We start from the raw sequence: 26,474 nt of genomic DNA on the forward strand, positions 1-26,474 counted from the left end.
TTTGCCAAGTGATCGTCAAGGAGACACTGTCGGTAGCCCCTCGGTTTATCTGGGTCTGGGTGGTCAGTTGCACAACAGTTGCATGTGTATTCACCTGTACACATCTCTGTAGTGGTCATTCATCCCTGCCATCTGTGGCCTGTGGTGCAGCAGAGATATTCGGGCGCCGGTCGTGGATAGTATCGTTTTGCCACACTCGATATACTTTAATCGTGGTGGCACACAAACAGTTTACAAACTTTTCCATTTCAGAAATGCTTCCTTCCAGGGCCAGAAAGCCAAAGGTAGTGCCATTTTGGATGTCTCATAAATCACTCTGTTTTGGGATTATGATAATAATAATGTCGTGTGACGAGGGCCTCCCGTTGGGTAGACCGCTCGCCTGGTGCAAGTCTTTCGATTTGACGCCACTTCGGCGACTTGCACGTTGATGGGTATGAAATGATGATGATTAGGACAACACAACACCCAGTCGCTGAGTGGAGAAAATCTCCGACCCAGCCGGGAATCGAACCCAGGCCCTTAGGATTGACAGTCTGTCGTGCTGACCTCTCAGCTACCGGGGGCGGACAGGATTATGATAACGACTACACTGTTTTTCCGTAACCCCCTGATATGCTTTATATATCCTTCCCAGTAGTGTTGCCACCTGCCATCTGAGAATGGTTACTGCACGCTGGCTTCAGAGATAGGTAGTGATCACATTAATGTGACTGGACAGTATATGTTCACCATTTGCCAGAGAGGGACCTACTGATGATCGTGTGGAGCACCAAAACCAGTCACGGTTAAAAAAACAGTAGGTATAGATGCACAGCTGATGGTGTTATTCATTAATTCACATACATTCATCAGCTGTTGTCACACTAGCTATATGAGGTCAAGGATGGATGTACGAAAATTTTCATCAAACCTGTCAATTTTTCTTTGGGCATACTATAAATACTGCTTCAGCTTCCTTCTGTATTGGTGGATTCTCACCATTACAACTGAAACTAACTTTGTTTCATTATATTACTTGGGTCTTCTCCTGTACTGCTCTATAAATTTTAAGTAGATTTTCATGATCTCCTTAATTCTTTCTCTTTCTTGACACTATGTTTCCATCTGGTTTTTCTGTTGCTCTTATGTATTCACTGTCTCTACTTATGTTTTGATACAACGGTTTACAATTAACATTGCTGTATTGTTCAGTTTTGTCTGTGAAATGACTCCAAGCTTTCTGTTTTTCTTCTAGCATAACTCTTTTTTACTTTTAGCTTCTGATCTTTGTATTTCTGCTGTGATTAATTTACTCTGGATTTGTTTCTTCTGCTACCCTCATGCGTTTCTTTATCTCTACCTGTTCTGGCTTCATTTTTCTCTTTCACAACAATCGTCATGTTATCGTTACATTGAAGGGTTTATTTCATCTTTTTTCATCTAATTTTACCACATACTTCTACTGCAGCTCCAACAATACCTTGCTTCAATCTAATCCACTCATTATTTCCTTCTTGTGACACACCTGATGGCAATTTGTTGCCCACTTTCTTTGAATACCCAACTTGTTTCTCCGGCCTCCTTAGTTCCCACTTTTAATTTTTGGTTTCCTGCATTTCTGTGGTCTATGAACTTTATGTTGTACTGCTGCACGGAACAATATGTGGTCACTGTCTAACTTTCACTGCTATAACTCTGATATTAAGTATGGTCTTACCTGCTCCAATCTCTGACATGATGTAATTGATCACAGTTTTAGACTATCCATTCCAGCTATACCTTATTACTCTGTAACTTAGCTGTTTCTGGAAGGAACTGGTATTTATTCAAAGTCCACTCCTTACACATTGATCTTTCACATTCTGGGTTCCTGTTGCCATATCCATGTGGATACATGATTCCTGTTGCTGTACCCTTGTGATGATACTGTGCATTTATATCCAAGTCTGTCAGATCCAACTTGGGCATTCAAATCTCCCACTATTATTAAATTACTAAATTTTTTTTTCTTGTTTTGTGCCTATGTCTGGAGACGGACTCTTATGACTGTAAGATGTGGTTTCTCTTCTTTTCTCTCTGTAGTGGAAAGTCTCTGTCCTCACTTAATCCTTCTCTTTTCCTTGATTCTTCTCATACCCTTCTTCTCTGCTGCGGTGTTTAAGACCTCTTCTCTTCTTTCCATTTCTTTGTTCCTCCCTTCCTCTTTCTTTCCTTTGTGTGCATGTCTGAAGGCTGACCCATGCATTTCCACACATAGCCGGTGACGGGGTAACGCGTAATCGCCCACCAGGGGTAGACAAGTAGGACACGTACGTACGCCATGGTAAAGGCCAGGCACAGGGAGCTGGTACCTCCCGAAGGTGCTGATTGGTCCCTCTTTCCATTTCTCGGGAGGTGTGACCTGAGGTGTGGACAATCACCTAAAGTGGGAGTGCCCTCAGAGAGGACCCCCACTAGGAAGGAATGTGCCATTGCAGACGCTGGTAATCATGGGAGATACTTTTGCAATTGTTTCCTCTACTTCTACAACTTCTGCCCACAAGACAAAGTTTGATCAGTCTCAGCCACGGACAATTGTTCCATCATGCCAATGTTCCTAGTCGTTTCTCAGCCTGACAGAGGTCAAGACTTCTCCACAGTCAACCCTTTCATTATTCAGAGAGGTTTTGATACAATTACAGGCTGTGTCAAGTCTTGTTCCCAGTTACAAAATGGCACCTTGTTGTTAGAAACATTGATTCGAACTACACTGCTACACATCATCCCTGTCCGGGTGGAAGCACACCGCACGTTAACTCATTGCACAGGGTGGTTTATACAAGATCACTTGACGGATTAACCATTGAGGACATTCAAAATTACTTGTCTGATCAGGACGTAGTGGCCATACATCGCGTCATGAAACGACTTAAAAAAAATTGGTACTGACCCGTACACTCTTCTTGACATTTGACAGAGTTCAACTTCCATCCAATATTAAAGTGGGATATGAGATCATTTCAGTTTGCCCTCACATCCCCAGCCCTATGCATTGCTATCGGTGTCAGCAGTTTAATCATACCAGCCAGTCATGTTCCAATATGACCAAATGCGTTATTTGTGGCAGGGATGCCCATAAGGTTGATTGTCCACCTCTATCCCCTCATTCTATCAACTGTATGGGTGACCACACTACTTTCTCTAGAGATTGCCCTATCTTTACAGATGAATGAATTATTCAGGAAATATGAGTGAGGGAAAAGGTGCTGCTCATAAGTTATTCGCCAGGAGAAAGTCCACTGTGCTCCCAGCGGGAAAATATAGCACTGTCATTGCCTCTCCTCGACCTACTAAGGGGGTAGTCATGCAGACTTGCGATCTTACCTTTAGTGCCACAGTCGTCAGATCGGCCAGCCGAAAGATCACCTGTTCAACCTCCCCACTATCACCCACTCACTCTACGGCTCAACCTTCATTGGCACTTGCTAAATCATGGTCCCCAAAATCAGACGCCCGGACTTCCAAAAAAAAAGCGTACACGCGAAGATTTTTTACTTACCCAGACCTCACAGCCATCGAGTCCTCCCTCTTCTCAATGTCCTGCTTCCAAGAAGGCTCACAAGAAAGAAAATTCCTCTCCTTCTCCGCCACGGCGTGTCTCTTTTACAGCACCACCCAGCGGTAGCCATCCTCGGCCATCTTCCATGTCGTTGTGACCCACTGCTGGTGGCTGATCAACCAGCCAATCACTGCACCAGTAGCTGCCCCCGAACAACCTGTGGATCAGAATCTTCTGCCTTTGGCTGAATGCCATTCCACACTGTCGACCACAGGCATCAGCAGTCGTTGAGTTGACGGCAACTGTGGTGAGATTTTTCCCTTTTCTGTCCACCCTATGTCCATTATACATTATACATTATATAACCTCAGAATTTGCTGCAGTTGGGATGATTTGTCAATCCTCTTATGATACTACTCCCCAGTCATCTTCTGTCTTCAGGAAAGGAAGCTATGTCCCCACTATGGCTTTGTTTTCCCTCATTTCCAATTGGTTTGGTTTGATCTCCCCTCTGTTTATGTCACTCCAGCACATGGGGACTTATGATTCTTCTCCATGATACTATCCATTACCACCCAATCCCCTTAAACAGTTCCTTCCAAGCTGTCGCTGTATGTCTTTCCCTTTCTGGATACACCTTCTCTCTTTGTACCATATGCATACCATCGTCCACACAAATGGCAAGAGCCAGTCTCCTTCATCTCCTTGGTCAGCTTCCACCCCCTTATTTGCTGGTTGGGGACTTCAGTGCTCACCACTCGCTTTGGGGATCTCTGTGTCTTTGTCCAAGAGGCTCGCTATTGATTGACCTCTTCCAACAAGCGGATCTTGTTTGCCTCAACACTGGGGAACCTACATTTTTGTCTGCCTCTACGGCAACCTTCTCTCATTTGGTTCTTTCAGTTGGTACTGTTCAGCTAGCTCAGTGCTTTAAATGGTTCATTCTTGCTGATACACACTCAAGTGACCATTTTCCATGTGTTCTTTGATTACAGCCACAACTGCCATCTGTTCTCCCAAGACGCTGGAAGTTTACCAAAGATGATTGGAAACTTTTCTCCTCGTTAGTAACATTTGATGTCCGTCAATTTCCTAGCATCGATAATCAGGTACTCATGTAACGGAAGTTATTCTTACAGCTGTGGAACATTCAATACCTCATACCTCCCCTTTACCCCAGCGTCCCCCAGTTCCTTGGTGGAATGAGGCATGCCATGATGCAACATGTGAGCGAAGACATGCTCTTCGTGTTTTCCGCAACCATCTGAAGTTGTCCAACTGTATCTGCTATAAGCAGTTACGTGCCCGGTGCTGTTGCATCATCTGCAATAGCAAGAAGGCAAGCTGGGACTTCTTTACCAGCTCCTTTAACACCTCCACTCCCTCATCTGTAGTTTAAAGTCGAATTAGATGGTTGTCCTGCATGTGTAGTTTCTCCCTAATCTCTGGGCTAACTGACGCGCAAGATACCTTAGTGGACCTAGTCACAATTTCTAACTCATTGGGTAAACATTTTGCTGAGATTTCAAGCTCTTCAAATTACGTGCCAGCCTTTTTCCTGAAGAAACGAGCAGCAGAAGTGTGACCTCTTGCTTTCTCCTCTCAAAATTCCGAAAGCTATAATACTGTTTTCTGTATGTGGGAACTTGAACACCCACTCTCTTTGTCTCGCTCTTCTGTCAAAGGACCAGATGGCATACATGTCCGTATGTTGCTGCGTTTATCATACCGCAGTCTGCGTTACCTCCTTCACCTTTATAATCAAATTTGGACTGACAGTACCTTTCCCAGAAGATGGCAGGAAGCTATCGTAATTCCTGTTCTGAAACTTGGAAAGGACAAACATCTCCCCTCTAGCTATCACCCCATCTGTCTCATGAGTAGTGTACGTAAGGCTTTGGAGCGGATGGTAAATTGCTGTTTAGGCTGGTGGTTGGAGTCCCAAAAACTTTTAATACCTGTCCAATGTGGTTTCTGAAAGTATCATTCCACAACTGACCATCTTGTTTCTCTCTCCACTTATATCATGAACAATTTTCTTAGGATACACCAAATGGTAGCTACATTTTTTGATCTGGAGCAGGCATGCAAGTTGGAGGACAGGCATCCTCCACACACTGTTCTCTTGGGGCTTTTGAGGTCGGCTACCGTTTTTCATTCGTGAATTTGTGACAGAGTGCAAATTTAAGGTGCGGGTGAACACTGCCCTCTCCTGTACTTACTCCCAAGACAACAGGGTGTCCCAGGGCTCCACATTAAGTGTTGTACTGTTTGCCGTTGCCATAAATCCGATTATGGACTATCTCCTTCCTGATGACATGGGCTCCCTCTTTGTTGATGATTTTACAATCTACTACAGCTCTCAATGGACCAGTCTTCTCGAACGAAGTCTTCAAAGCTGTCTCAATCGCCTCCACTCGTGGAGCATCGAAACTGGCTTCTGATTTTCTCCCAGTAAGACCGTCTGTGTAAATTTTTGGCGTCATACAGAGTTTTACCTGCCTTACATACATCTAGGCCCTGTCAATTTTCCATTCAGGGATATCACCAAATTCTTTGCTGCTGGTCTTCCCACATTTCATATCTTTCGGCTAGCTGTCTGCGATGCCTCAACACCCTCCGTGTTCTGAGTGGTACCTCCTGGGGAGTGGACAGAGTGGTCCTCCTCCACCTATATCACACCTTACTGCACTCGAAATTGAACTATGGAAAGATAGTTTAGTCCTCTGCAAGGCCATCTATTCTTTGTCATCTGTCCACTACCGTGGATTGTGTATAGTGTCTGGAGCTTTTCACACCAGCCCCATGGAGAGCCTTCACACTGAGACTGCAGAACCTCCACTGTCCAATTGGCGAGCTGTCCTTCTGAGTCATTACGGTAGTCATCTATCTTCCATGCCTGTTCATCTGACCCATGCCCCTGATTTTGATGCCTCCTTGGATTCAGGGCATGCAGGCCGCCATTCCTCTCTACTGCCACCAGTAGTCCACTTCTGTCAACTACTACATTCCCTTTCCTTCCAATTTTCAAAAACTTTCTTGGCTTCACCACTGGACCTGCCTTCTCCATTACCTTTGCCAGCTGCCCAACACCCAACAAATATAACACCCCCCCCCCCCCTCCCCTGCTCCTCCTCCACTATAGTTTATCATCAGGCATGCGCACAAATGGAGGGTGCCACATTTATTTACACTGACGGATCAAAGACCTCATATGGTATTGGGAGTGCCTATGTTTGTGACACCCCTGTTAGATTTTGGCTTCCCAACCAGTGTTTGGCTTTTCCTGTGGAGCTTTACGCTGTTCTCCAGGCTGTCCAATACATCTGTCACCATAAGCAGATTCAGTATATTATACACGCAGAATCGCTCAGCTCTCTTCTTAAGCTCCGAGCTCTTTATCCTGTCCATCATCTGGTCCACCGGATTCAGGACTGCCTCCATGTGCTCCACTTGGGAGGCGGCTCTGTGGCATTCCTCTAGCTCCCAGGGCATGTTGGAATCCGCTGAAACGAGGCAGCTGATATAGCGGCCAAGGCTGCTGTCTATCTTCCTCGGCCCACTGTTCGTGTGGTTCCCTTTCCTGATCTACAGAACATTTTATGTCATCACGTTGCTCTCTTATGGCACACACTTTGGTCTGCACATCCCGATAATAAATGACGGCACGTCAAACCTCTTCCGTATGCTTGGACCTCTTCCTCTCAGCCTTGACTTTGGGAGGAGGTAATTTTAACTAGACTCTGGATAGGAAACTGTCTTTTTAGCCATTGATGTCTTTTAATTGGCAATCCTCCCTCTCTTTGTCCCCACAGCTCTCACCCATGGACAATGAGACAACTTTCACTTCAGTGCCCCTATTTTAATACGATACATGCCCGTTTACAGCTGTCGCCTGATATATCTTCCCTTTTAGCAGATGACAGGCGATCAGTCAATCGCGTCCTTGAGTTTATCAGTGTCAGTGAGGTGACATCAGTCATTTGAAGCTCTTTGTCGAGGAAACCAACCCATCTTCAGTAGCAGTTTTCTGAGACTTCCTTCTGTTTTTAGTTTCCCTCCTTCTTGAGTTTCACTCCCATTGCTGCTCATTTGACATTCGGTTTTTTACCCTTCACTAAGCTACAGAATGGGCATTGATTGCACAAATGATTTGTAAACAACCTCTTTTGTAGACTAATTGCACTTCGTCAGTATTCTACCAACAAACTGAAGTCTACCACCTACTTTACTCACGACTGAGCCTACATGATCATTCCATTTCATATCCCTACAAAGTGTTACACCCAGGTTTTTGTATGATTTGGCTGATTCCAACTGTAACTCACTGGTATTATGGTCGTTGGATACTAGGTTTTTTTGTGTTGTCAAATGCACAATTGAACATACTTGCACATTTAAAGCAAGTTGCTAATCTTTGTACCACTTTGAAATCTTATGAAGATCTTACTGAATATTTATGCAGCTTTTTTCAGATGGTACTTCATTATAAATAACTGCATCATCACCAAAAAGTCTCAGGTTACTGTTAATATTGTGTGCAAGGTCATTAATATACAATATTAACAGAAAGGGTCCCATCACACTTCCCACATCCAAAGTTGCTTCTACGTTTCTCCGTCCAAGATAATATACCTTGTCCTCCCTACCAAAAAGTCCTCAATCAAGTCATAAATGTCACTTGATACCCCATATTATCATACTTTTGACAATAAATGTAGGTGTGGTACTGAGTGAAATGCTTTTTGGAAATCAAGACGTTCTGCACCTACCTGACTGTCTTGATCCAAAGCTTTTAGTATGTAGTGAGAAAAGTGTGAGTTGGGTATCACATGATCAATGTTTTCAGGCTCCATGCTGGTTGGTATTGAGGAGGTCATGCTGTTCAAGATTATTGTTTGAGCTCAGAATAGTCTACAAGATTGGACAACATAGTTTTGTGGGTCACTACCACTACCCTCCTTATAAACGTGTGAACTGTGCCATGAGGCACTAATAAAATTATTCATGCTGAAATTGTAGATTGCTTGTCTGTTCCTGATGTGGATGCTTCACGTTATTTTGCAATTCAATTTTTTTGTGCCCTATTCAGGTGTTAATTGAACTGTCATATCTGTATGCTAGCACAGCCACATAGCACCACAATTAACAATGAACTAAAGGTATGAACAGCTTCAGTACTGCTTCAATATAACGTGGAAGAAGTGGACATTCCTCATAGAAAGAAATCTTATAATATCAAACAAAGGCCGTGATCTGAGAAGAATACGCACCTGGAGCTCAGTACTGCAAGGATGTAAATTTTGGAATACGAGGGTGGTTCGAAAAGTTTTTTCCCAAAAAAGGAATTGAATACAAATAAAGAAAGCAATTCATTTCATGGAAATCTATAACATCTACACTACTTTTCAATATAACCCCCATAATTTTCCAGGCATTTCTCATAGTGTAGTATACATTTATACATTCCTTCATCATAGAATGTTGATACCTGTGTTATCAGCCATGTGCTCTAATGTGTTCTTTTATCTCATCATCATTATTGAAGCACTTATCACCAAGGAACGACTGAAGATGCTGAAAGAAATGAAAATTGCTAGAAGAGAGGTGTTAACTGAATGGAGGATGGCCAAAAATGTCCCAGCCAAAGCTCTGGAGTAGTTACTTAGTCACATTCGCAGTGTATGGTCGGGCATTGTTGTCAATGAAACCCACATCTTTTGAGATAGCTCCTTTGCTCTTGCTCTGTATTGTGCGGTGCAATTTCTTAAGCATCTCCCGATAAATATCCTTATTGATTGTTTCATGTCATGGTAAAAAATTGGTCAGTCAAATGCCTTGTCTGTCCCAAAACACGGTGAACATTCCTTTTCGTGGTGTCAAGAGTTGCTTGGGTTTAACCTTTCACGGGAACGAAGTGCGCCTCCATTCCATTGAATGCTGTTTCATTTCATGGGTCTCATAAGTAATCTAAGTTTCATCCTCCGTAACAGGTTTGTCGATGAATGTCACTTGGTTTAACATTCTTAGCATTCAGAAAATGCTTCGAAGAACTCGGTTCACACGCAGTGGGATTTCAGACCGACAATGCCATTATAAAATATCACTAAGAATGACACACAACCCAGAGCTAGCTCAAAATGTGTCATTTTATTCTGCTTGTATTGGACATACTACTGCGCTCCAGAAGAACTGCAATCGTAGCAGTGCCGTGGAGAAAAATCGAAACGGAACTTACTTTCCAAACTACTTTCGTATTTGAAAACTGGAAAAGGAGTCAAAATGTTTCAGATGTAATGTTATGGAAGGATGCTGAAAATTAAGAGAATTGATAAGAAACTAGGAGCCTCCCTCCCCCACCCACCACAGAATTAGTGAGGAAATGATACTTCACAGAATAATGTAGGTAGAGAGATAAAAATTGACTCGCATGCTTAAGATGCCATGGGGTTTTATTGAAACCAGAAACGAGTGCACAAAATGACCAACATATGGTGCTTCATATGATACAAAAGCAATAATGACCATAACAAATGATTTTTAGCAAAGACTATATTCCTTATAACAAATGCTCAACATGTCGGCCATCATTAATCAGCAGTATGTGTAGTCGAGGGACAATTCTGTGAACAGCACTGTGCAACATGTCAGTAGCTATGGTAAGAAATTGCTGTCGAATGTTGTTTTCTTAGCAACCCTAGTGAGGTCACATAATCACAGTAGACTTGGTAACCCCACAACTGGTAACAGATGGAAGTCTGGGTACCTAGAAGGCTGAGCATGTCGAACATGCTGTTCAGCAAGTGATCCTCACCAAACAATGAGTGCAAGAGATCTTTCAAATGTGTAGCAATGTGGGGTGGAGCTCCTTCCTGCATAATAAAAATCATACCTTCCAGCAACTGTTTATCAACCAGGCAGCTAGGATGACCTGACTCCCTCTCTACATCTGCATATCTGTGTTGCCCATTTGGGTGCAATTCATAGTAGTGCATATTGCCCAGGGCTATTCAAATCCAGGCATTTCTCGTGGATGCAGAGCAGTTTCATGCATTATGGAGGGCTGTTTTGTTGCCAGAAGCATTTGCACTCATCAGTGGCACTGAATTCATCCTCAGCAAAATCGTAGATTGGGATGTCTTGATCTGAATTTTATCACACCACAGAGAGCTCATCACTCAATTTTCTAGCTAGGTGTTATCAAGAGTCTCATGGTATTTATGTAGTAGTGCATTCTCCCAGCTGGTATCAGGAGGGACTCAAGATAGGTAACCAGTATATGTGAGTGGATTGTATTGCTCCTCTTAACAATGTGCATGATTCATTAAGTAGTACATTGACCTCTCTACATATGGACTGTTGAGTCAGACAGACGCACAGTTCTCTGCTGTCAAGTAGACCAGTTCGAGTGCCAGTATTCAAACAGTGCTGACAATCCCCAACTATTGAGACAGAACTTATGAAGAATGTTATTTCTTCTTCGGAGCTTAGCAGATTTAGGTGTCAAGTGCTCCTTAAAAGAAACTGTTCTGTCTAAGGTAATCTCTAAGTATTTTGGATGCATCTCATGATGAAGTTTGTATCCTTCAAAATAAACTTCGAAAGCTCTGCGTGGTGATTTGCTGGACTGATGAAAACTTGCAACATCTGTTTTATTTGTATTAGACTGTAACCTCCATTTATGGAAGTATTGGCTTAAGATGTCTAGATTAGAAGTTAGGGTTTCCCCTGACCTAGACATCTTAAGCAAACATGTAAAGCTGAGAAACAAAGGCAGCCTGATCTCAGAGATCTCCTGGATAAAATAAATTTGTCATAAGACTTGTGAAATATGTCATGAACGATTCCCAAACTCCAGTTTTCCTGAAAAATATAGTGTTTAGAAGTTGATAACATAATGGTGGTCCAATGGCAATGCCTCTAATCAAAGCCTAACCTAAGCTATCAATTCAAACTCTTGAAGCGGTTGCAACCATTTTGCAGAAAATTACTGGTAGCCCGAAAAAATCTGTCAGGTGGCTTTTTCAACGGACAGGTGTTAATTGTGGAATGACTTTTAAGTCCTCACACATGAAATCATACCACATATCATATGTTCAGGCATTACTTGCAGCTGATTAAGAAAAGGAGGACAAGTGTTGCTTAAAAAACTGTCAATGGTGAATGTTACCCTCCACTGTATTTTATGAGTGACAATTCTTGGTTTCACGTTTCCAGTTATGTGAACAGCGACAGGTCCACCAAAAACCCTTACATTGGAGATCAAATTCCTCATTGTAACAAAATAACTGCAGTTTTGGTGCAGATTTTCTGGTAGTCAGTTATCAATTCAATACTTTTTTAACCATTTAAATATCTTATTTGTCTTTAATTGTTCAAGAGCTTATACCTACAGTTTTTTTCCCACTGTATTACAATTTATTGTTTCCAAGAATGCTGAGCTTTAGAAGCTGAACTTTTGACTGCATGAAATTCAAGTAGCTATTAACATTTTGTTTACAGTGGCTTGAACATAATATGACATAATTTATACGAATAAAAACATTAAAAATTACTGAAACATTTCTATACAGAAGAAAATACAGTAGCTGTGACTGAAATAAATAGTTCTCAGACAATAACTGGGTAATGTCCTTTTCCTGACCCTTCTTTCTTCTCCTTCAACCCTTCTGCCTGAAGAAGGAGCCACAGCTCGGAATGCTTGCCAGTCACAACAGTCTTTTATGTGTGTGTTCTGCTGCCGGTTGGTGAGTACATTTTTTATCTACCCAATTAAATACCTTCAGTTAAAGGAACATGAAAGGCTGTGCTGCTTCTTCCTGCAAGATAGAGGTATTTGGCCAACATTGCTTTAATCTTTCATATCTGTGAAGCCTCCACAAAGGAACACACAAAAAGCAAAGGTTTGTGTCAATCTCATTTTCTTGACTACACCTTGTGATTTTTTATCTTTGGGGATATTTAACTGGAAAAGTGTAGGAAAGAAGCCCAAAAACGATAGGCCAACTCAAGGAAACATATGCTGGAGTACTGAAACAGTCAATGTTATAGTTCATGAGAGAAAAAAAGAAGTGCAGGGATGCAGGGTGACCATTTTCAACATAAGGTGTAATTTTTAAATTAATTGTAATACAGTCTGTACCACTCAAACCTTCCTAATTTCAAAGACCCAGGAAAGAAAACCATAGTAGATACGACAATGAGATATGCACCACATTGTAGAGCGTCTCAAAAAATTTATTTATTTATCGTCAATACACCTCTACATGTGAACCATTTGTAGCACGAAGAATATCGAATCTATATTCAATTTCTTGGCAAGTTATTTGTAACATTTCCTCTGTTTATCGTTGCAATCGCATTAGTGATACTATGTCGCAACTTAGGAATATCGTCCACTTTGGTAGTATACACTCTGTCCTTCACTAATCCCCACATGAAGAAATCAAACAACTTAATGTGTCGGGTGAACATGGTGGCCAGGCAATGGGTCCTCCGATCCAACGATTAGGAAATTTCCTATCCAGGAACTTGCGAACAGCCATTGACCAATCTGACGGAGTTCCACCTTGTTGAAAAATGATGTTGGGTTGCAAGTCTTGTATCTTAGGGTACACAAACTGCTCCAACATGTCCAGATACACTGACCCATTCACTGTTTGTTCCACAAAGAAAAATGGTCCAACAATCCTGTCGTACATTAGCCTGCACCAGACATTTAGTTTAGGGCTATCATGAACACATTCAATGACAACGTGCGGATTTTGTGAATCCCAAATCCGAACATTATGCCCATTAACCCTTCCTGATAGGTGAAAGGTTGCCCCATCTGAGAATAAACATCTTTCCAGAAAGCTGGCATCCATATCAATATGCTGCAGCATATCCGCAGTAAATTGTTGTTGGCATGGTTTGTCGTTCGGCATCAGATATAGCAGAATTTGCACTTCTTAAGCACACATACGAAGACGTTTGTGAACTACGCGATGCAATGTTGATTGGGGTACATCAAGTTGCCTAGATACTTGATGAATTAACTTACGTGGGCTTCTGAGAAACGTTTGTCTGATGTCCTTCACTGTCTCTTCTGAAACACCATAACGAGCAACGTCAGAATGTTTCAGAATACTTCCTGTTGCCAGAAACTTCCTATACCATTCCTTAATTGTTTTCACATCAGGTGGATCACATTCATACACACGACAATAATTTCTTTGCACAGTAATTGGCGAATTTGTTTCTGGAAACCACACTACTGCTTGCGAGCGCTGCTGTGGAGTCGCCATTTTCACTCCATGTGACTATGCTGCACTCTGGTGACGATACTTGGCACTTCTGACATGGGAATATAAATTGGGGAATATAAATTGTTTGAGATGCTCTACAATGTGGTGCATTTTTCATTGTCTTATCTACTGTGGTTTTTCTCTTCTGGGTCCTTGAAATCGGGGAGGTTTGAGTGGGACACCCTGTATTTAAAAGTATGATTTTAAATAAAATGATGTTTTTCTATGACTGAATGTATGTATTATGTATGTGAGACCACTTTCATCTAGGACATACTGTGCTTTCCTGTTATCATCGGTGGAGGAGGGTCAATAAATAGCATACAATTTCACTTTTATCTCCTTGTATGTTTTTTCATCCTGAATCAAAACCTAAATTCCAAATGATACTGCACTTTTTCCATCTTAGTGGAAAACACGTAGCATAACTTAGTGAAATGTTTACCAAATCTAAACTAATCTACAAATAACTGTAATTTTTGGTTTAGCATCCTCTAACTGATGGTGGCAGATGATCATAACAGCAACTTGCATTAATAATGACATCTGTATTCATGGTTTCTTCTGGAACTGCTAGCAAAAGTGCTCACCATTATTATCGGACAGTGAAGTGTTCCGTTTTGTAGGCTACTTGGAAGAGATAAAATTTTGTGATTTGTGATAATGCTTAGAGAACAACCTATTGACCCATTTTCTGCAGTAGTTGCATTTAAAATGTTTGAATATACATTCTGTATTGTTTGTCACACTCCCATTTATTTCTATATTTCCATGCACCTGAAGAAAATTCAGTCTTCTCAGTGTTTTACAGTGGTGAAGAGCCACAGTAATATATAAACTGAAGCACTGAGAACCATAAGGGCCTGAAGCAACACTGCCATCGATTGAGATTTTAGCATGTATTGATGCTCCTGACGTGTGTTGAACTTAGGGTGAACCAGCTTTATCTACATCTGTAGCCCCACACAGCTGTCTGTCAGATTTCTCCGACAATATTCATTTCCACATGGGCCCACAGCACAAAGTATAATTTTGCTGCTCTGCACTGCTCAGTTGTTATGTAGGATACACACTGTAATTTAATGTGTACCTCATGTGCATAGTTGTAATGCATTGTAATCGCATGTGTATTGGTAGTTTTATCTGAACCTCAAGCCACAGAATATGCATGTGTGTGTGTGTGTGTGTGTGTGTGTGTGTGTGTGTGGTGCATTTAATATCTGTTCAGTTTCACATTAATTACAAACTTTAGAAAGACAGTATTTCCACTGGCCTATATGTGGAAATTTTGTTAATTAACATTAATAATAAATATAATCTTAAATATTAATTAATATTCCATAACAGGAAATGAGTACATTGTTTTTTCATATGAAGTGTAGGATGTTGAGGCTTGGTTAAAAGGCAATTCAGATCTTTGGGACTGGTAAAAAGCACTTCGTCTTCAGGCCACAAGTGGCCCATCAGGACCATCCGACCGCCGTGTCATCCCCAGATAAGGATGTGAATAGGAGGGGCGTGTGGTCAGCATACCGCTCTCCTGGTCGTTATGATGGTTTTCTTTGACCGGAGCCGCTACTATTCAGTCGAGTAGCTCCTCAATTGGCATCACGAGGCTGAGTGCACCCTGAAAAATGGCAACAGCGCATGGCGGCCCGGATGGTCACCCATCCAAGTGCCGACCACGCCTGACAGTGCTTAACTTCGGTGATCTGATGGGAACTGGTGTATCCACTGCGGCAAGGCCGTTGATTTGGGACTGGTAGTTTGTCTATAAATTTGATTTTCACAGACATCTATATAGTTCTCAACAGCATGGTACGAGAAGTATCTCACAAACATTGTCCATCCAAAGAGTCCTGAGAGAGGAGAGAGGAATGATACTCCTGGTGTACAAGAGACATCAGCACAATAACTATGTTGGCAGCTTGAACCAGCAACTGTAAACAATAGAAACAAGAGATATGCATTTGACCAGGCTGTTGTGAGTAGGCAGTGTTATGTAGTGGATGTGCAGCTGCAGTATGTCACAAGTCACAACATCCTCTAAATCCCGTGGTCAAGACATTCTCAAGAATGTTTTGGAAAAAGAGAAAAGTGTGTGCAAAGTTTGTCCCACACACCCTGTCTCCCAGAGTAGGGCAGGTGGGAGGGTAGGGGTGTTAGAAGAAGAAGAAGGTAGCAACACCTGAGTGCCAGCCTCAGGTTGATTGAAATGCAAACCACAGACAATTATTTTCCAAAAAATGTGACGAGTGAGCTGAACAACGTCCTAAAGAAGAACTTGCCTGACAGTTTCACACTTCTGTGTGAATGTTCTGTGCATAGTGCTCAAATGGGGGAGACTAAGTAGAACACCTGAAGTATTAAAACCACTATCTTAACTTTTCTCTAATTTTTATTAATCCAGACTCAAAACCTTTTGGGCTGATGTGGTATGATGGTGAGCATGTTCAGAAGTAGCTGAATGGCTGATATGTGAATACCATTAAATATCTACAGTCAACTTTTTATGACACTAGGGAAGGTTATTTTCTGATAACCTTTCATTGCTCATTTAGTTTAAAAATGTGTATAACTGTATTGTACCAACATTGGCCTCCACTGTATGTATTGTGTAAACTGTGTACAGCCTCATTCTGTGGAACAAACAAACAACTGAACTGAATGGAATTGTGGCAGGTCTGGTCCTGCTGCGAAGAGTAAAGAAGGTCTTATGAAAGAAAGAGAGAAGCTATTGAACGATTTGTCAGTCATAAAGGAAAGATTGGCAAACACACTGAATTACCAAGCGGAGCTGGAAAAGGAAATGTCTGCAGCTGACGCACGAATTAGTGAGCTGACTCAAGAAGTGGAGGTGCATTCTAGAGATATAAAGTAGTTTCTATTGAACATTACATTACTTTTGTAGGCAGTACACATGTAGGGTATGGGGAAAGACAATGGTAACCCTCAAATTTGAATTTTTCAAACTGAGTACAGTAAGACAATGGTAATCCTGATCTATGCTAGGTGGTGTAACAAGTTCATCTTATCGATGACAGATGGCAGCACAATGTTGATTTGTTTCTGTGGGAACCCACATGTGGTGATTCCAGTGATTCTGACTGTTTTGATGATGACATTAATGATCCAGATTTCGATTTAAATGAGGAGATGGAAGATTCTACTTATATTAATTCTACTGCAATCAAGTAAGTTTTGTTTTCCACATAATGTTGTTATTTGCTGGTTACCATTATCTTCATGCTAGCTAGTTAGGTTATGTATTTTATTTCCATATTCAACTTTTTTTACAAGATCTTGATACAAAGATAGAGTTAACACATCTTTTACTGCAACTGTATTGTCATCTGTGCTAGTTAGGTTATGTATTTTATTTCCATATTCAACTTTTTTTACAAGATATTGATACGAAGATAGAGTTAACACATCTTTTACTGCAACTACATTGTCATCTGTAAATCATGGGATGTTTACAAAAAGAAATATTCTTGTATTTGTGGGTTATCATTTTATTCATCATAACATTGATGAGATTACCATTTTATTGGTTAACAGCACTTTTTAATATTATACTATCCATACAAATTTTTTTTTTAGTGGAGTGAAGAGAATCATAACAGAACTGAACCTGAGAATAAAGACGTCACAATGAAAACATCGAGAAAAAGAAAAAAAGACCTAGTGAACAAACAACAACAGAAGAAACTTACAAGGAATAGTGAACTTGAATGTACTACAAAAGAAGGTATTCTAAAAAGTGTTTTGAATGGATCAGGGAGAAACTTATACAGCTTATAAACAAGCCATTCTGGAACACTGGGGACTTCAATAGACAAAATGCTTATTTGTTTGGTTCCAAGCAGCTGGAATCCATAAAAAGAAGATATACGGGCAATGAAATTAGCAGGCGTAACAACACTGTACGATACAATGTTGTAAAAGATGACAGAAGCACTGATGTCTGTAAAGTTGCATTTTTAAGCATACATGGTTTGCCGCACAACAGAGGTAGAGTAGAAAACATGCAATCCAAAATGTGAACAGTGGCTACTACTCCACCAGAAGATAGAAGAGGCAAACACAAGAATAGACCACATGCCTATTCAGAGGAAGATGCGCAATTAGTCAAAAAACATATAGAAGGTATTCCAAAATACAAAAGTCACTACAGTAGAAAAGATAATGGTGAAAAATTCTATATGTCGATGGAATATTCCATACAAAGTTGCTACAACCATTATAAAGATGAATACTACTCTGATATCAAAGCGAAGACTGTATATTTTGATAAGTATCATCGCATTTTTATTCAAGATTACAATATTTCATTCAAACCGCCAATATCAGATACTTCCCCAACAGGTGATCCAAATGAAATTCAACTGATAGAAGGAAAAAACGACCTGGAAAGATGAAGAGAAATAAATATACAGAAGGAGTTACATCTCAGAAAAGCCCAGGCAGGTCAAGATAATATAAAACTGCAAACAGAGAAGGCAGTTTTTGATAAAGACAACAATTTAATAACTTCTGATCTACAACAGGCATTGCCCACTTCTGAACTCTCTACAGGTCCAATGTTCTGTAAGATTCAGCATTTATCCCTGTAATTCGTCACCAGGTCATTCTTTCTTTTGGATGAAATGGTAGCATCAAGGGGTTGAGAGCAAATAGGCAGCTGCTTGCTGTAGTATTTTGATCACAGTATGTGAGGGAATAATTTTGATTGCAATTTAAGACAACTGCTCTGGGCAAAACAAAAACTGGAACATTGTGTTTGTTTGGATGCTGCTTATAGCAAAAGGAAGATTTTCCAACATCGAGCACCACTTCTCACTTTCTGGACATTTCATGTTGCCAAGTGATAGAGATTTTGCTGTTGTGGAGCAGTATGTATGCCGACATGTGCAGTTTGTGTGTGCCCCTCAAGACTGTGTGGACAACTTAAGTGTGGCCAAACACGACCATTTTGTGTCCATGTTATGTTGTCAGAAGATTTTGTATGCATCACTGACATGAGACCTACATTTAGTCAAAAGAATACCTCAATAGAAGGGCATAAGGTATTATTGCGAGATGCTGTAGAGCTCCTTCTCGGTGCAGATGCGCCAGGAATATTGTTCGTATCAAATACATTTCATGGGGAAGACTGACAGAAGGTCAGTTAACCCAAATGAGGTTGCCCTACTGTTAGAAGGAACAAGTCTTCAAAAGAAGTGTTCTGGGTCAGTTACAATTGACTCAAAGAAGAAACAAGACCTCATATCTGTACTGAACTGGATACCATCTATTTATCACAAATTCTACAAAGCAATAAAAACCAAGAAGATATTTACAAATGAGGATGAGTATATAGGTGCATCTGCAGATGAAATGTGAGGATTTTCAGCTGTCCTGTGTTTGTTGCAGGAAAACAATGGTATGCCACGTAATATGTTCGCCACAGCTAGGAAAAGATAGCATTCTGAAGATTATTAACTCAAAGTTTGTAGCACAAATAATAAAATATTAATATCTTATGTATGAAATACTTTTTTAAACTTTTCCAGTTGAATATCTCCACTCATCTAATGTGGGTTACCATTATATTTCCCAGTACCCTTCAAATATTGTTTCTTGCCAATATCTGGTTGCAAAACTTGTGTATGGAAGACACTAGCATAGAAACATTGTGCAACAATGATTGAGTTTTAAATAATTTTCTGTAAATTGATCAAAATTATTTTTTCAAAACCTTTTTCTTTTCTTCATGTACAGGGCCATGTGTCAGAAGCGAGCAAGCAACAGAGAATCCGAGACCGCATGGAACAAGATCTGAAAGATATGAAAGCAGAAGTGGAATCCAAGGAGAAGGAGAATTCAGCCTTGTCTTTAAACCTGAAACAAACACAGAATCGCGAGGAGAAACTTCAGATAACCTTATGTGAAGAGAAGGTACTGAAATGCTGTGATTAATCCATCTTATGTAGTGTTCGCCTTTTTCTTCATTTCATGGATTAGACTAAAATGTCTTGTCCCCACTCCAGCTTCCTTTTTCTGGACCCACAAATACTTCTTTATCTTCATTGTTGCTGTTTTATCACTTTGTTCATCATTTGTTTATCTCTGGTTATTTCTGTTGTGTGTTGGCAGGAGAGCCAACACAGTGTTCATAGAGGAAGCCGAAAGGCACGTGTTTTAGCTCACGCAGGCTGGCGTGAGGTCTGGAACAGGACAAGGAAATTAGACTTTAGAAAAAACGGACATAGCTGGTGGAATACTTAACTTTAATCCATTAATGATGAGTGTCGGTCTGACGGTACATGAATCACAAGATCAATAGCAACTGATAATGACGCCTTGCTAGGTCATAGCAAATGACGTAGCTGAAGACTATTCTAACTATCGTCTCGGCAAATGAGAGCGTATTTTGTCAGTGAACCATCGCTAGCAAAGTCGTCCGTACAACTGGGGCGAGTGCTAGGAAGCCTCTCTAGACCTGCCGTGTGGCGGCACTCGGTCTGCAATCACTGATAGTGGCGACACGCGGGTCCGACGTATATTAACGGACCACGGCCGATTTAAAGGCTACCACCTAGCAAGTGTGGTGTCTGGCGGTGACACCACAATTTCAATAAGTTTCTTCTATTTTTCCACAATTTCTTGGATTTTCTCAAATTTGGAATATGAACTGCTCAAGAAAGGTTTTGTACCATCTGCTTATTTTCAAGCATTTGTGGTCTGAGATTCAAGGAGAACGGGGAATCAGAATGTTAGCCTCATGAAATTGAAAATACAGGGTTGTTCCTAATTACCTATGGGGTTTGAGCAGATAACTACATGAAAACTGCAAGACATGCAGAAATTAGACACACATCAGTGGACAGAGTATCTCTCCAAGTTTTTAATTCACATTACAGGTGCTGAATATGAGCACCATTAGTGAGGTGAAAATGTCAGTACGACAGTTGAACTCTTAACATACACATCCCAACATATCAGAGTCGATATCAGTGAATGCATTAATTATCCTTCCTTGCAACTTTTCCAAATTAACAGGCAGTGGAAGCAGAAACACATGATCTTTGACATAACCCCATAAGATGAAATCACATGGAGTTAATGTCACATCACCATGGGGGACAGTGGAGAAGAGAAGAATCACTATGGGATGCGTGTCCAATACAGTGCTGAGACACTTCACCATTGAAGTAATCATGAATATCTGAAAGAAAGTATGGTGGAGTAGCATCTTATTACAAAATGAAGTCTCCACTGTCTTTGTGGAATAAGCCGTTGCTGTGTTATGTCCAGTTTTCTCCACAAAGAAAAATGGTCCATTAACTTTTGAAGAGGACATGGCGTAAAAGATTTTAACTTTAGGTGAATCGTGGATGTGTTCCAGAAGCTTGTGTGGATATTCCGTGCCCCAAACATGCATATTATCAACAAATCACTGATATAAAAGACAAAGACAGTGAAATACAAAAAAAATCTGGTTTTTGCAATATGTTGTTGTTGTGGTCTTCGTCCAGAGACTGGTTTGATGCAGCTCTTCATGCTACTCTATCCTGTGCAAGCTGTTTCACCTCCCAGTACCTACTGCAACCTTCATTCTTCTGAATCTGCTTAGTGTATTCATCTGTTGGTCTCCCTCTACAATTTATACGTTCCACGCTGCCCTGAAATAATAAATTGGTGATCCCTTGTTGTTTCTGAACGTGTCCTACCCACCGACCCCTTCTTCTAGTCAAGTTGTGCCACAAATTTCCCTTCCCCCCAATTCTATTCAGTACCTCCTCATTAGTTATGTGATCCACCCATCTAATCTTCAGCATTCTTTTGCAGCACCACATTTCAAAAGCTTCTATTCTCTTCTTGTCCAAACTATTTATCGTCCATGTTTCACTTCCATACATGGCTTCACTCCATACAAATACTTTCAGAAACGACTTCCTGCCACTTAAATCTATACTTGGTGTTAACAAATTCTTCTTCTTCACAAATGCTTTCCTTGCCATTGCCAGTCTACATTTTATATCCTCTCTACTTTGACCATCATCAGTTATCATTTACTACTTTAAGCGTCTCATTTCCTAATCTAATTCCCGCAGCATCACCCAAATTAATTCGACTACATTAAATTATCCTCGTTTTGCTTTTATTGATGTTCATCTTATATCCTCCTTTCAAGACACTGTCCATTCCATTCAGCTGCTCTTCCAGGTCCTTTACTGTCTCTGACAGAATCACAATGTCATTGGAAAACCTCAAAGTTTGTATTTCTTCTCCATGGATTTTAATTCCTACTCCGAATTTTTCTTTTGTTTCCTTTACTGCTTGCTCAATACACAGATTGAATAACATTGGGGATAGGCTACAACCCTGTCTCGCTCCCTTCCCAATCACTGCTTCCCTTTCATGCCCCTAGGGTGGGTCTTTCCGCTCCCGGGATTGGAGTGACTCCTTGCCCTCTCCCTTGGAACCCGGGTCCTTTCGTCTTTCGCTCTCCTTCCCTCTTTCCTGGCGGGGCGGCCGTTGGTTGCGTGGGCTGGAATTTTGTGTGTATGTTTGTGTTTGTTTGTGTGTCTGTCGACGTGCCAGCGCTTTCGTTTGGTAAGTCACATCATCTTAGGGAAACATTCCACGTGGGAAAAATAAAGATGATGTGACTTACCAAATGAAAGTGCTGGCAGGTCGATAGACACACAAACATACACACAAAATTCTAGCTTTCGCAACCAATGGTTGCTTCATCAGGAAAGAGGGAAGGAGAGGGAAAGACGAAAGGATGTGGGTTTAAGGGAGAGGGTAAGGAGTCATCCCAATCCTGGGAGCGGAAAGACTTACCTTAGGGAGAAAAAAGGACAGGTATACACTCGCACACACACACATATCCATCCACACATACACAGACAGGTCGCTGATATGGAGTATCTGTCAGTGGGTGGTAGCACACTGCACCTAACATAAAAATGTATGTTTTTGGGGGTGTCTGGATACTTTTTATCACATATTGTAGGTATTTAGTCAACATGTCTTTGTGAACCTGCACACCCCTAATATTGTATTTGAACAGTAGAGGATTGCATTAAGTTACATTTTTCTATGTTTAGAGCTCGGTGCCATTCATCACACCAAATAGAAATTCTGTCAAAGTCATGCTGTATCTCTCTACGGTCACTCAGCAATGATACTTTTCCGTATACTACAGCATCATCAGCAAATAGCCACAGATTGTTGCTCACCCAATCCATCAAATCATTTGGAATCTTGTCACAGTTCTTTACGGCACTTCTGATGATACCCTCGGCTCTGACAGACACTCACTGTTGAAGACAGTGTACTGGGTCCTATAATTTAAATAGTCTTTTATGTATCTGGGAAACTGTAGCGTGGGCTCGTACTTTGTTAACAATCCACAGTAGAGCACAGTGTCAAACATATTTTGGACACCTAGGAGTACAGAATGTGCCTGTTCCCCTTCACCTATCAGAGGACAGCATATGAGAAAAGGGCAAGCTGAGTTTTCACAAGTGCTGATCCATGGTCTGATGTTTTTTTTATCTCGAGGAGCTTTATTCCATTCAAAATGAGAATATGTTTAATGATTCTGCAGCAAACTGATGTTAATGATATGGGTCTGTAATTTTGAGGGTCTGTTCACTTACCCTTCTTATGCACAGGAGTCAACTGCACTTTTTTCCAGTCACTCAGGGTTTGCACCGAGTAAGCGATTTGCAATAGATGTAAGCTCGATAATGGACCTGTAGTACAGAGTACTCGCTACAAATCCAAATTCCATCCAGACTTGAGGACTCGTTTGTTTTCAACTCGTGCAGTCGCTTCTCAGTGCCAGGATTGTGTATTCCAATGTTCTCCACATCCGAGTCTGTGCAACAGTCAAAAATGATATATCTGGACAATCCTTCTGTGTGAATGACGTTTTAAACTCGAAATTTAAGAACTGAGCTCTCGTATTGCTGTCTTCTGTTGCTACACCAGAGTGGTCAATGAGTGAGTGGACAGTAGTCTTTGATGAATTTAGTAGTTTTATGTAGAAACAGAAATTTCTGGGTTCTTGGCAAGATCCTTCACTAAGCTATGATGGAAAAAGCTATTGTATGCTCTGCATATCGATCATTTTACATATGAACATATTTGTGCAATAATTGGGGTTAGTAGATTAGCGCTTCATAGAACCTGCATGCAGTTGGTGTTACTGTCTGTTGATAGTTCCACATCCATGTTTTCGTCCATGACAGGGTTTATGTAACATAGTGCTTTCCTTTACTCCCAAATCAAAATTTTAAATTATTGTTGTTGTGGTTTTCAGTCTGAAGACAGATTTGACACAGCTTTCCATGCTAGACTGTCCTGTGCAAGCCTCTATGTAAATCCAAAACCAACATTGATTTGTAGTCAGGGCTTTGTCTTCCTCTACAGTTTTATCAGCCATACTGTCTTCTTCCCTGTACTGGTTATCATCTGTTTCACTTTTGTGCAAGGCTACATTCCAGACAAATACTTTCAGGAAATATTCCAAACATTTAGATTTACACTACTGTTTGTAAAAAGTGAAACACTCAGAAGTGATGGTCTGCAACACACCACATAAGATGATGTGTGGAACAATGGAACCGTAATTAGTTATTTAAATGACGAAGAGCTAGTGTGCACATAAGCCCAACAGCACCCTCTTTGGCGAGACCAGATGCAATGCTCAGTCAGTGTAGAGCCATTGTTCGAAGTGGAAACAGTTAATCCAATGTCAGTATGCCTCAGTGACATCACAGGGTGGAATGTCAGCACATGAGTGCATTCGAACGGAGCAGAATGATTGGTCTCCGAGAGGCGGTTTTGTCATTCTGTGATATTGCAGCTCACACAGGGAACACTGTTTCAGCAATGAGGCATATGTGGAACCTGTAGAGAGAAGAGGGCCATACACAGTGTGGACAGCGTACTGCATGACACTGTGTGACAACAATGTGAGATGACTGCCACCTTTCCTGCTAGGCTGTAATGGATAGAACAGTTTTGTCCACAGTGTTGGTACGATGTCGGAGCACTGCGATGTGTGTGGACATTTTTGCATCAACAGTTCGGCACCGTCCTCTGCGAACTGGGCTGGAGGGACGTGTGCTATTGCAAAGGCTTCTATTGACTAGGACCCACCGACACAGCAGACTGCAATGGGCACACGAACTCTGGACACTCGTGTGCTGAGTGGAAAAAAACCCTTTCTTTCAGGTGAGTCTCATTTCAAATTGTCATACAGTGATGGCAGCATACCTGTTTTATGATGCCGTGGTGAATGCAATCGAGCAGACTGCATTGTCGAGTGACGTAGCTGACGAACTCTTGAGTGTGACGATTTGGTGTGCGATTGCCTGTAACGTGCGATATCACTTCTACATTTGGAGGGCAATCAGAACAGCTACTGCTATATCTGGGAAGTTTTAAAGCCTGAAATACTGTCTCACCTGCAGGCTGTTCTACATGCCATATTTCAGCAGTTCAACACCCGGTCACAAGTCGCAAGCAATGTGCGAGCCTTCTTCGGAGAACGAGGGACACTATTGCTTACCTTGCCCACCCATTCACCTGATGTGTCACCTGTCGAACGTGTCCAGGATATAGTGGGTCAGCAACTTTTTCATTCAGGTCCTCCTGTAATCTACAGTTGTTGTTTATGGCAGTACCTACAAAATGTGTGGCAGAGTATTCCCCAGCAGCATATTCAGGCACTCTTTGATTCCATCTAGCAGCTCTGATTGCAGCACATGGCCATGCTACTCTGTACTGAATTTCCACAGTTGCAGTGCCTATACAGGTCTGTAATCTTAATCATTTGTGTAGTGTCATATCCCTAAACAGTGGAATAAATTTCACACCTCCCAGTCTTGGTGTTTCACTTTTCAAACTGGCAGTGTATATTAGATGATAAAGTGTGCTGAACAGATCTTCAACCTTAAAACGGTACTGGCATACTCCAAGATGCGAAACCGCAAATTGCGTGTCGTCTTTGTTGATTTCAAGAAGGCCTACGACTCTGTTGATAGAGAAATGCATAACAAAATACTCCAGGAATTAGGACTAGACAACAAAACCCACAGACTAATTCTAGCAACCTTGACAAACACATATTCGAAGGCAAATTTAGAGGTGAGGTCTCAAAAAGCTTCGAGATAAAAACTGGAGTGAGACGAGGGGATGGACTTTCACCTCTTCTCTTCAACTGTGTCCTCGAAAAGGTTGTGAGAGGATGGCGCAAAGAACTGACCAGTTTGGGTGTCCAGAATGGTGTCTACCTGGGCCGTAAGAATGAAGGTCTGATTGTAGATTGCCTGGCTTTTGCAGACAACATGGCACTGACTGCCGATTCTCTTGAAATGGCAATAATGCAGATAAACTGCCTCAGAAAACAGGCAGCCAAAGTGGGTCTTCAAGTGTCGCTGGAGAAAACAGAGTTCTTCACCGACATCAAAGAGGCTAACAAAGAGATGTTACTAGACCAGGGAAAGATCAAAAGGACTGAGAAATTTAAGTATTTAATTGAACCCAACTTACCAGAAAAAACATCATTATTCATGGGAGTCAACGAGTTGGAACTAGCCTATTGACTAGCTATAAACACGTACAACAAGAAATGCCTGTCACGCAACCTGAAACTTAAGCAC

At 41.3% G+C, this 26,474-nt stretch overlaps 1 protein-coding gene and 1 pseudogene across 1 annotated transcript in view; one reads left to right on the plus strand and one right to left on the minus strand.

The window, feature by feature from the left end:
• The window catches only part of LOC124716668 (cilia- and flagella-associated protein 58-like), a 300,831-nt gene that overhangs the window by 97,319 nt on the left and 177,038 nt on the right, over window positions 1-26,474 (plus strand). The window contains exons 5-8 of the mRNA XM_047243206.1: window positions 16,489-16,683; window positions 16,851-17,000; window positions 19,222-19,231; window positions 19,570-19,746. Of these exons, the coding sequence (XP_047099162.1) occupies window positions 16,489-16,683; window positions 16,851-17,000; window positions 19,222-19,231; window positions 19,570-19,746 (532 nt within the window). The remainder of the gene's footprint in view (window positions 1-16,488; window positions 16,684-16,850; window positions 17,001-19,221; window positions 19,232-19,569; window positions 19,747-26,474) is intronic.
• LOC124717460 lies at window positions 15,442-15,559 on the minus strand (annotated as a pseudogene).

The sequence above is a fragment of the Schistocerca piceifrons genome, chromosome 9, assembly GCF_021461385.2.
Source record: "Schistocerca piceifrons isolate TAMUIC-IGC-003096 chromosome 9, iqSchPice1.1, whole genome shotgun sequence".
Classification (NCBI taxonomy): Eukaryota; Metazoa; Arthropoda; class Insecta; order Orthoptera; family Acrididae; genus Schistocerca; species Schistocerca piceifrons.